Genomic DNA, 10,837 nt, shown 5'->3' with positions numbered 1-10,837 from the left:
TTCACCAGATAGAAAGCAGACAGATGAGGTTTTACCCCATGGAAGGTTAAACATCTGTCCCTCCGAAGAACTACATATCCTAATTAATACAATTTCATTACTGAAGAGTATAAGGCAGAACTGAAATTCTAAAGCTGATAAGTACAGTGATTTGAGAGGTAACTTGGAAAACAAGATTTCAGATGATATGACAGATCCATTTTAGACATAAAAGCCTCCTTCTTCCTCCTTATTTAAGCTTTTAAGTTGGTTCATATCAAGCACTTCCTCTTCCCAAAGTTTTCTAAATTTCTCATCTAAATGTATCTGCTTTGTCCAAACCTTGTGCATTAAAGCTAGGCCTGAAACAAAACAGGAGTCTCCTTCCTTCTGATACAATAACTCAAATGAGTTTTATGCTCTTGACTGCTCAGGTACTATAATAGCACATTTTAAAAAAAATCCCAAGCTCTTTACTCTTACTTGGGCTATCTTTTGTGGCACTGGTTGTATAAAGCTGCCTTCCAGGAAAAACAGTAAATTTAGAATGAATTTATCCTGCAAAGATAGGCTGAAAGAATTGGGGCTGTTCAGACTGGAGAAGAGAAAACTCCAAGGAGACCTTAGAGCTGCATTTCAGTGTCTGAAGGGGACCTAGAGGAAGGCTGGGGAGGGACTGTTTAGAAAGGCTTGGAGCAACAGGATGAGAGGCAATGGTTCGAAGCTGGAGCAGGGGAGATTTAGGTTGGACATCAGCAGGAAGTTCTGCACAAAAAGAGTGCTGAAATATTGGAACAGGTTGCCCAGGGATGTGGTTGAGGCCCCATCTGTGGAGACATTCAAGATCAGCCTTGATGTGGCCCTGGGCAGTCTGATTTGGTTGGAGGTGTCCCTTCTGCCTGCAGAGGAGTTGGACAGGATGAGCTTTAAGGGTCCCTTCCAACCTGATGCAATCTGTGAATCTGTGATTAATTAATCTCAAGAGTTGGTTTGGGTTTAGTCTTTCATATAATCATAAATCTATTTTAAAATATGGACCCCAGACAGTATCTGAGCAGAAACTGTAGTTCTTAAAGCTCCTGCGTGCACTCATTTTGGTGTTCTGCCCCTTTCTGTAACCTGCAAAAAGCTCCTAGGGGCTGAGCCATGAAAATCTTAGCTAGAGAGGCAGAGATCCCAGAGGCAGGTGCACATCAGCTTCCCAGCCAGCAGGAAACATTTATTAATGTTTGAAGCAAAGTTCCTGTGCTGGGTTTTCTGTCCTGCAGCAATTTCCTAAAGGCAGTTGCACATCGTTACAGGGAGAGTCAGCCTTTCAAGGACTGCAGTTATGGTTTCCATCACTCACAGGCTGACGTGAATGGATGATGTTTCCTTGTCGTTTACCTGCGGGACACGGGAGTTATCAAGCTGCAGCGGGGTGAAACACACAGAAGTGATGAGGCTTCTGAAGGATGGCACAGGGGAAAGGTTGGACTAGATGATCCTTGAGGTCCCTTCCAAGGTGGTATTCTATGATAGCTGAGAACAGGGGCAGCAGGAAGAGGTGCAGGCTTGGCGTGTGACTGGGAGCAGGAGAGACAGAGCCTCCGGAGCAGGGCTGTGCAGCGAGGGCGGCCGGTCCGCTACCGGAGCTTTGGCTGCGGGTTCCCTCCCGAGGCTTTGGCTGCGGGTCTTCGCCGCTGCTGCCTCCCACCCCTCGGGAGCTGTGCCAGGTCCGTCCCGCTGGCCCAGAGCCCAGGGAGGGACGAGGCGACAGCTCCTCCCTGCTCGTTGCCTCCCCTCTCCCTCCCCTCTCTCCCGGCAGTCCGGCCGCGGGCACTCGCATGGGGCTGGGCAGTGCGGCCAGCCGGGCTCCCAGCGCACGCCGTCGGAGCCGGGACGATGCTGGTGACCGCGGTGCTGTGCGCCGCCGCCTTGGGCTGGGCTGCGGGGACTCGGCTGCTCAGCGGTAAGCGGCACAGCCTGGCTGCGACGGGCTCAGGGGTGCGGTCACCGGGGAGCGCGGGGAGCCGGCCGCGGGGCTCGCAGCCCGCCCGGACTCGGCCCCAGCTGGGCACGGCAGCTCCGTCGGTCGCTCCACTCCTGCCGTGAGGGGGTCTGGCTGCTGAGGCAGCCGCTGGGACAGAGGCACGGAAGTGTCTGCTGGACGGCCAGCAGGGATTTTGCCCATCTGAGTCCAGCGGGAGCTGGACCTGCCCTGGGGACACCTCCGCATCCTCCGCCTTGGGTGGGAGCACGCTTGCGAGCGGGCGGTAGTCCAGGCTTATTTTCCTTTTCCCATGAGAAACCTTTCTGTTCTCTCTGCTGAGCCTCACCCTCGGGTTTAGGCGTTTTTAAATGCTGCCTTGGCTAGCAGAACTGCTTTTGTCATCCGACCCTCGGTGGCAATCACCAGGCAGTGATTGAGTTTGCAGCCAACACTCGCTGACTTTTCTCTTCAAAGTCTCTTTTGGTTATCAGCCTGTTCTGGGTGTGTGCAAAGGGATGTCACCTATGCAGACAGCTTTTATAGGAGCAGATACATGGCAGCTGAAGGCTGGACCAGCAGGATTTTTGGATGTAGCATCTAAACTGGGCACACTACTCTGGTTTTAGGGCACCAAATAGCCAGTCTGATTGGTATATCCAGCAGAAAGCCACGGGATGTTTGTGTTATTCCAACAAAAGTTAAAATAGTTTTATTCTCTCTATAAATACACTTTGGATTCTGCCATGGTCATGTCTGTATTAGGACTTTCATTCATGGGAGTGAGTTGGAGGGCTCAGCTGCCAGCTGTGAGGCTGGAAATGGATTTCTTCTGAGGAATTTTTTTACTTCTCAGTGCAGTTGACTCATCCCAAGTCTTGCATTTCCAAGGCTCACTGAAGCCAGAAGGCTTTGAGGCAAATCCCATGTAGGCAGTAAGAAGATAAGGGCAGAACCCAAGGAACCCTTTCAGCATTGGTTAGAGCTACACTGCCCCCTGTTACCTAAACTCCACTCAGGAACCTAATCAGAAACAAAGAGCAACTACAATCATTTTTTCCTTATCTGAAAGCCATGGCAAGTTTGGGTGCTGAGACAGAGATTTTCTGCTGGTTAATGGGAGGGACAAATGCATTTGCTGTCAGCAAAGAACTCCAGTGCGGCTTGTGACAGTGTTTCTAGACAGCTGCTGCAGTTTGTGAGTAACAATGTGCCCTCTGTGTCTTTCTTCTGCTTTTCACAACAGCAGTGGATATATCCCTCAGAAGAGGTAAGGGCTTCTTGCATTTTTCACCAAGCCTGCATGAGTGTTAAGCTACCAAGAGAACACAGGTTATGCCTAGAGATAAGTTTTTAAATACTGCTTTGGCGCTGCACAGTTTTCGTTTGTGTGTTGGGTGTTAGCAGTCTGTGATTCTGAGTTCAAAAATCCCAGTAAGAAATATGTTTCAATTCCCACTCTTAGAGTGGCCATGCACAAACACAGAAGAAAATATATATATGGGGGTACTGGTGAGTGAAAAGCTGGACATGAAGTGGCATGAGCTGGACAGGAGCTGGACAGGAGCCAGCCTTGTCCTGGGCTGATCCCCCAGCAGCATGAGCAGTGGATGGAGGGGATTCTGCCCACCTGCTCTGCTCTGCTCTGCTCTGCTTGCTGAGACCCCCACCTGCAGTATTGGGGCCAGCTCTGGAGTCCTTGGCACAGGAGAAACAAGGATCTCATGGAGCAAGTCGACAGGAGGGCCACAAAAATGATGAGAGAGCTGGAACCCCTCAGCTGTGAGCACAGGCTGAGAGAGCTGGGGTTGTTCAGCCTGCAGAAGGGCCCAGGGAGATCTTCTTGTGGCCTTTTAGTATTTGGCCTCTAAGGAAGATGGGGACAGCCTTACCAGGGCCTGTTGTGACAGGGCAAGAAGTGATGGTTTTAAACTGAAAGAGGGAAGATTCAGACTAGATCTGAGGAAGAAGTGTTTTACACTGAGGGTGGTAAGACACAGGTCGACCAGAAAGGTAGTAGATACCCCATCCCTGAAAACATTTCAGGTCAGGTTGGACAGGGCTCTGAGCAACCTGATCTAGCTGAAGATGTCCCTGCCCACTGCAGGGGAGCTGGACTAGATGACCTTAGAAAGACCCTTCCAACTCAAAGTATTTATGATTCTATAAGACTAAGGAAAAGTGAGCATCTATCCCATGGAGGGGTTTACAATGGCTGTCTTTGCATCCCATTTCCTCTAAGGACATTACAAATGTTGACAATTTTTTTTTTTTCATTTCATCTGTGCAAAGATGTAGGTTAGCAGATTGTGTCTGCAAAGAAATATTTACTGAGGAAAACAAAACTTTGTTTCCACAGTGTAAATATTGGGACTCTTCTGCTGAGAACCACTCAAAGGCATCATTTTAGATTATGTGTCTTTCCACTTTGATCTTTCCTTTCCTTCTAATCAAAATAAGCTGTGCTGCTGCATGCATGAGGAGGTCCTTGGCTTCTGACAGCCTGAAAACAGACATTGTTTACTTCCTGGGCAGCCAGCAACATAACAGTGCAGAGCAATGCTTATAACTGGGGCTGTGTGAACACATCTTGATGCACTGCCATATGTACTCCTACATCTACCCTAGAAGAGAAATTATCATCTCTGCTTGTTGAAGGGGATCTCTAATTTTAGCCATTTTGATTCCTTAATATTAATAATTTTACAAAGCCTCCTTGAAGCCTTGTAAAGAAACTCTCTTTCCAAAAGGTTGCACATCAACTTGCTCTATGTTACTGCATTGCCTCTTTGTAAGGAACTCCTAGAATGGTAGGGATTGGAAGGGACCTCTGGAAATCATCCAGTCCAACCCCCCTGCCAGAGCAGGATCAACTAGGGCAGGGCACACAAGAACACATCCAGGCAGGTTTTGAAACTCTCTAGAGAGGAAGACTCCACAACCTCTCTGGGCAGCCTGCTCCAGGGCTCCAAAACCCTCACACCAAAAATGTTTCTCCTCATGTTGAGGTGGAACCTCCTGGGTTCCAGTTTTTTCCTTGTCCTGTCATTGGGCACCAACAAAAAGAGCCTGGCAGCTTCATCCTGACACCCACCCATCAGATATTTATAGACACTGATAAGATCCCCTCTCAGCCTTCTTTAGCCCCAGGGCTCTCAGGCTTTCTATATAGGAGAGTTGTTCAAGTCCCTTCATCATCCTTGTACTCTCCATTGGACTCTCTCCAGTAGAGCCCAAAACTGGACACACTATTCCAGCTGTGGTCTCACCAGGGCAGAGCAGAGGGGGAGGAGAACCTCCCTCACCATGCTGGTCACACTTTTCTTGATGCACCCTAGGATACCATTGGCCCTTTTGGCCACAGGGGCACATTGCTGTCCCATGGAGAGCTTAACTGTCCAGTAGGTCTTTCTCCATGGAGGTGCTTTCCAGCAGGACAACCCCTAGTCTGTACTGCTGCCTGGTGACTCCTAGGGTCTTCAATTTGCAGAAAATTTGTGAGGGAGCTGCAAAGTGCAGGACATGAAAGCATGGTGCTGTGCAGAGCAACTTCAACTGCTGCATGCAGTAAGAGAAGACTGGAGTTGCCATTTGCTAGCCCAGGGTTTTTTACCTGTGTTTTGTTTTCCTACAGTGCAGAACTCAACCACATGAGGTGTTGGCCTTTGCTTCTGGTACTAGCAGGCATGGTTTCTGCAACTGGTTTCTTTCCGTTTCTGCAGGACAGAGAGTGTGCCGGGGTGGAACCCAGCAACCATGCTACAAAATTGTTTATTTTCACGATGCCTCACGCAGGATCAGCTATGAAGAAGCACATCGAGCCTGCAGAGCTGATGGTGGACATCTAGTCAGTATTGACACAGAAGCAGAGCAAAGGCTGATTGAAAAATTCATTCAGAGTCTCTTAGCTTCTGATGGAGATTTTTGGATAGGACTTAGGAGGAAAAAACAGGAGGTGGACAATAGTACGGAGTGTCAGAGCCTCTACTCCTGGTCGGATGGCAGCACATCCACATTCCGGTAGGTACCTGTGGAAGAAGCAGCCTGGGCAGGGACTGTCCCCTGCCTTGAGCAGTCAGAAAGAATTCTTTCAAAAGAATCAAGGAGAGCAGTGTTTGTGCCCCTGTGTTGGGCACTGATGAGGCCACATCTCAAATCCTGGGTTCAGTTTTGGGTCCCTCACTCCAAGAAGGGCATCGAGGTGATGGAGCAGGTCCTGAGAAGGCAGCAAAGCTGGGGAAGGGTCTGGAGAACAGGGCTGGTGAAGAGCAGCTAAGGGAACTGGGGGTGTTCAGTGTGGGGAAGAGGAGGCTGAGGGGAGACCTCATTGCTCTCTACAATTCTCTGAAAGGAGGTTGCAGTGAGGTGGGGGTTGAGCTTTTATCCCCAATCTCAGGTGATAGAAGGAGAAGAAATGGCCTGAAATTGTGCCAGGGGAAGGTTAGGTTGGAGAAGAAGAAAAATTTCTTTGCTGCAAGAGTGGTCAGGGATTGGCACAGGCTGCCCAGGGAGGTGGTGGAGTCCCCATCCCTGGAGGCATTCAAGAAACCTGTGGCCATGGCACTTGGGGACAGGGTTTAATGGCCATGGTGGTGCTGGGTTGAAGGTTGGACTGGATGATCTTAGAGGCCTTTTCCAACCAAAACTAAGAATTCCAGAAAGAACACCTAAAATAACTATACTGTTATTGTTCCTACTTTTACACAGTGGAAGCGGGGGCTGAGGGCCAAGTGGAGCATGCTGAGCTGTAATCCTCTTTGATTCTGCCCTTTGTGTGCTCTATTCCCACCTGAGCTTCTGCTGAAAAGTGGCCTCAAGTCTTCCTTGCCATGTTTGTTGTATCTTCTTAGGAACTGGTATGTAGATGAGCCATCCTGTGGGAGTGAAATCTGTGTGGTGATGTACCACCAGCCATCTGCCCCAGCAGGTGTTGGAGGTCCTTACATGTTTCAGTGGAATGATGACAGATGCAACATGAAAAACAACTTCATTTGCAAATATTCTCTAGGTAAGAAATTCTTAAATGTAAAAAACCAGCCTGCTCCCAGTCCCCAAGAGGAGATATGAGGAGAGTGAAGTGACAGCAAAACTATTGCTTGGCTTCACTGGAAAGATCTCGTGGGAGAGAGACACTGTGCAAGTCCTGGGGAAAACAATCTCAGGATCCAGTCTCTGTAGCTGTTTGCCTTGTGGCTTGTGAATTATCAGAGGATTTTTATGCAGTATTTGAGATCTCAGATGGGGTCTGAAGGAAAAAAAGCTGGGGAAGGATTTTTCACAAGGGCTTGTAGTAATAGGTTGAGAGGGAATGGATTGAAGCTGGAGGAGGGCAGATTGAGACTGGAGATTCGGAAGAAATTCTTTCCAGTGAGGGTGGGAAGACACTGGAACAGGTTGCCCAGGGAGGTTTTGTGGATGCCTTCTCCCTGGAGGTGCTCAAGGCCAGGCTGGATGAGGCCTTGAGCAACCTGGGCTAGAGGGAGGTGTTCCTGCCCATGGAACTGGGTGATGTTTAAGGTCCCTTCCAACCCAAACCTATGGATCTATGAGAGAAGGGTGCTCATCTTGTTGGACTATATTCAGCACATTTGATCTCTCAAGATTGTGAGAAAATTGTGCTTATCTTTTTTTTTTTTTTTTGTCCTTTTTTTTAGAGAAGCCAACAAATCCTCCAAGAGAGAATTCTCCCAGGGGTAAGTTATAAATAATTGTCTGGGTTTTTGTTTTTCAGTGAAAACCTAACTTTCAGTAGAAATACTCTGTCACATTCACTGTCAAGGACACTCACAGGCTAAAGTCTTACTGAGCAAGAAGCTTCCCTGCAGTTTGCACTTCCCTTGTGCTATTCTATAATCCACTCTCCAGGACCACAGTCTTGCTGTTGTTGATGTAGTGTCTGGGATTGTTGGCCATGCTGCAGAAAACTAAGCAAAAGAATCCCAGAATGCCAGGTTGGAAGGGACCCCAAGATGGTCCACCCTTTCTAGGTGAGAGTGGAGTTGAAATGAGCTGGCCCAGCACCCTGGCAAGATGAGACTTAAAATTGACCAATGCAGGGGACTCCACTGCTTCCTTTGGGAGATGACTCCAATCTCTAACTGTTCTCATGGGGAAACATTTTCTTCTTGAGCCCAATTGGAATGTCCCCAGCAGTAACTTGTCCTCTTCACCCCTTGTCTTTTCCATGGGACTCCTTCTCAAAAGGAGCTCTCCAGCCTCCTGGTACACTTCACACATCTTTGCAGCTGGCAAGTCTCTTCCATCTCCTCTCATCCTCACTTTTTATGATTTTTAAACTCTTTCATCTAACATCTGCAGTATTAATGAAGCTGTTTCTTTCCAGATGTTGCAACACAGCCCTTGAACCCAGTATTCCCAGAGCAAGGCCATAAGAAAGATGCCAATGTAACAGTTGTAGAAGCCAAAGGTAAGTTGTGCACTCAGCAGCTGGCCTGCTCCATCTCTAACCATGCAGGACCACATTTCTCATGTGTGACTGCAAACAGTCAGCATTGCAGTTTGAAGTGTTTGGCCCTAATTGTAGAAAACTGAATTTACACAATTGCATCTGAAAAAGCAAACCACTTCACAGAATCTCAGGAGTTGGAAGGGACCCAAGGAGATCATCAAGTCCAACCCCCGTGCCAGAGCAGGACCATAGAATCTAGCTCAGGTCACAGAGGAACACATCCAGAGAGGCCTTGAAAGTCTCCAGAGAAGGAGACTCCACAACCTCTCTGGGGAGCCTGTTCCAGTGGTCTGTGACCCTTACAGTAAAGAAGTTCCTCCTTGTGTTGAGGTGGAACCTCCTGTGCTGCTGCTTACATCCATTGCTCCTTGTCCTATCACAGGGAGCAAGTGAGAAGAGCCACTCAAATCCTTTCCAGTACAAACCTAAACTGATTGCTTGGTTACCAAAATCTACATCTAAAGGTGTGGATCCAAATCTAGAGACTTTTTACAAGAGTTTGTAGTGATAGGATGAGAGGGAATGGATTGAAGCTGGAGGAGGGGAGAATTGGACTGGAGATTAGGAAAAAATTCTTTACAGTGAGAGTGGGAAGACACTGGAACAGGGAGGTTGTGGATGCCCCTTCCCTAGAGGTGTTCAAGGCCAGGCTGGATGAGGCCTTGAGCAACCTGGGCTAGGGGAAGGTGCCCCTGCCCATGGCAGAGGGGTTGGAACTCGATGAGCTTTAAGGTCCCTTCCAACGCAAACCATTCTATGACTCTATGAAAGTGTTTTGGGTCTGGAAAAGGCACTTTTTATTGAATCACTTTTGAGTATCTAAATTGTTCATATTTTGCCTGTAAGCATTATTATGAAAAACTCTACAAATTTCTTCTTGCCACACTGACTTCCCCCTCTCCAAATGAACTTTGATGATTGATCTCTGTTAGAATTGCTGCCTTTGAGATAAAATAAATACTACTGTGAACAAAACTAGAAGCCCAGTGAGATGTGATGCTGCTGCTTCTTGCAGATGTTTTTCTGTGCACATCAAATGCAACTGGAAGTGAACTAAAGCTGGAATCTCATTTTTACCCCTAGAATCTGTTCAGAATCTTGCCTACATCCTTATCCCTAGCATTCCTGTGCTGATTCTCCTGATGGCCATTACAGCCATCTTCTGGTTCTGGCTTTTGGTGAAGAGGTAAGTGACATGTTTGTGTATCTTGGCTTGGCAATCATTTTACTGATAGCTTCAGGATCCTGTAAGGTGATCTGGAGAAGATTGCTTTCAGCCAGATAAATGTTTACAAAGTGGCAGGGATGCTCCAGGCTGAGTTACTTGTGAAGTAAAAATCTGTTCTAAATCTGCTCAGCCTGGTCTCGTGGAAGTTGTCCCTAGCCATGACAAGGAGTTGGAGTTAGATGATCTTTAAGATCCCTTCCTACCCAACCCAATGTATGAATCTATACAAAATAAAGCACATTATGCCATTGTTGAATCTGTAATGGGCACAAACTGGAACATAAGAAGTTCCATCTAAACATGATGAGGAACTTCTTTACTTTGAGGGTGGCAGAGCACTGGAGCAGGCTGCCCAGTGAGGTTGTGGAGTCTCCATCTCTAGAGTCATTCAAAACCTGCCTGGATTCCATCCTGTGCAGCCTGGTTTGGCAGGGAGGTTGGATTAGGGTGATCTGCAGAGGTCCCTTGCAACCCCTGTGATTCTGTGTTCGTTACATGACAGTAAGAGCTGTGTTACTGTTTTCTGTTTGCCTCTATTAAAAGTGCACATTATGACTTGTCCTCTTCCCTCCATCCCTAAGGAGACAAGAGCAAAGAGATGCAAGCCCAAAGGAGGAAGATGCATGGCTGTCTAACCTCAGGAGGAACAGTCCAAATCTGGACATTTACAAAGTCATCAAGAAGCAATCAGAAGCAGATCTGGCTGGAACCAGGCCTGACACTAAGAACTCTTCCTTCCGTGCACAGGAAGACAAGGTGCTTGACAGCCTCTCCAAGGATTATGATGATGCAGCAATGAACACATCTACAAGTGGCTTTGTGACATTGGCCAGCACTGAAAGTGGCTTTGTGACCAATGATATCTATGAACCATGTGGAAATCATGCAGGGAGGAGCAAGGAATCAACCTGGGTAGAGAATGAGATTTATGGATATTAAGGAAACGGACAGAAAAAAAGGCTGGAATGTGGGTGACAAAGTGGCCATCAATGCAAGTTACCCTCCACCTGTTTTAATCATGTGATGTTTATCCTGGGTTTGCATTGTCCCTGTATCCTTCTCTTTTTTGGGAAGAATGTGGGGGGGGTTAAAGTTCTAAAGAACAGAATGTTTGCATTTTGCTTTGCATCAAGCCCCTCTTTGCCCCAGGAATGGCTTCATACTCTCGACTTCTTTTGTGCTCCAAAGATAT

At 47.7% G+C, this 10,837-nt stretch overlaps 1 protein-coding gene across 1 annotated transcript; it reads left to right on the top strand.

Annotated features, from left to right (window-relative positions):
- The first annotated feature begins 1,863 nt into the window (after positions 1-1,863).
- LAYN (layilin) lies at positions 1,864-10,584 on the top strand. Its single transcript, XM_054395680.1, has 8 exons — positions 1,864-1,930; positions 3,195-3,218; positions 5,671-5,968; positions 6,799-6,956; positions 7,603-7,641; positions 8,292-8,375; positions 9,501-9,603; positions 10,227-10,584. Exons 1-8 carry the CDS (start codon positions 1,864-1,866, stop codon positions 10,582-10,584), a joined length of 1,131 nt encoding a protein of 376 aa, XP_054251655.1.
- The last annotated feature ends 253 nt before the right edge of the window (positions 10,585-10,837 follow it).

The sequence above is a fragment of the Indicator indicator genome, chromosome 34 (genome assembly GCF_027791375.1).
Source record: "Indicator indicator isolate 239-I01 chromosome 34, UM_Iind_1.1, whole genome shotgun sequence".
Classification (NCBI taxonomy): Eukaryota; Metazoa; Chordata; class Aves; order Piciformes; family Indicatoridae; genus Indicator; species Indicator indicator.
This window is presented reverse-complemented; position numbering and strand designations above follow the sequence as displayed.

Coding starts and splice junctions, on each gene's coding strand:
- LAYN (XM_054395680.1), top strand. CDS start 1,864: ATGCTGGTGACCGCGGTGCTGTGCGCCGCCGCCTTGGGCTGGGCTGCG. Junction 6,957..7,602: donor CATTTGCAAATATTCTCTAG/GTAAGAAATTCT, acceptor CCTTTTTTTTAG/AGAAGCCAACAAATCCTCCA. Junction 7,642..8,291: donor AAGAGAGAATTCTCCCAGGG/GTAAGTTATAAA, acceptor GTTTCTTTCCAG/ATGTTGCAACACAGCCCTTG.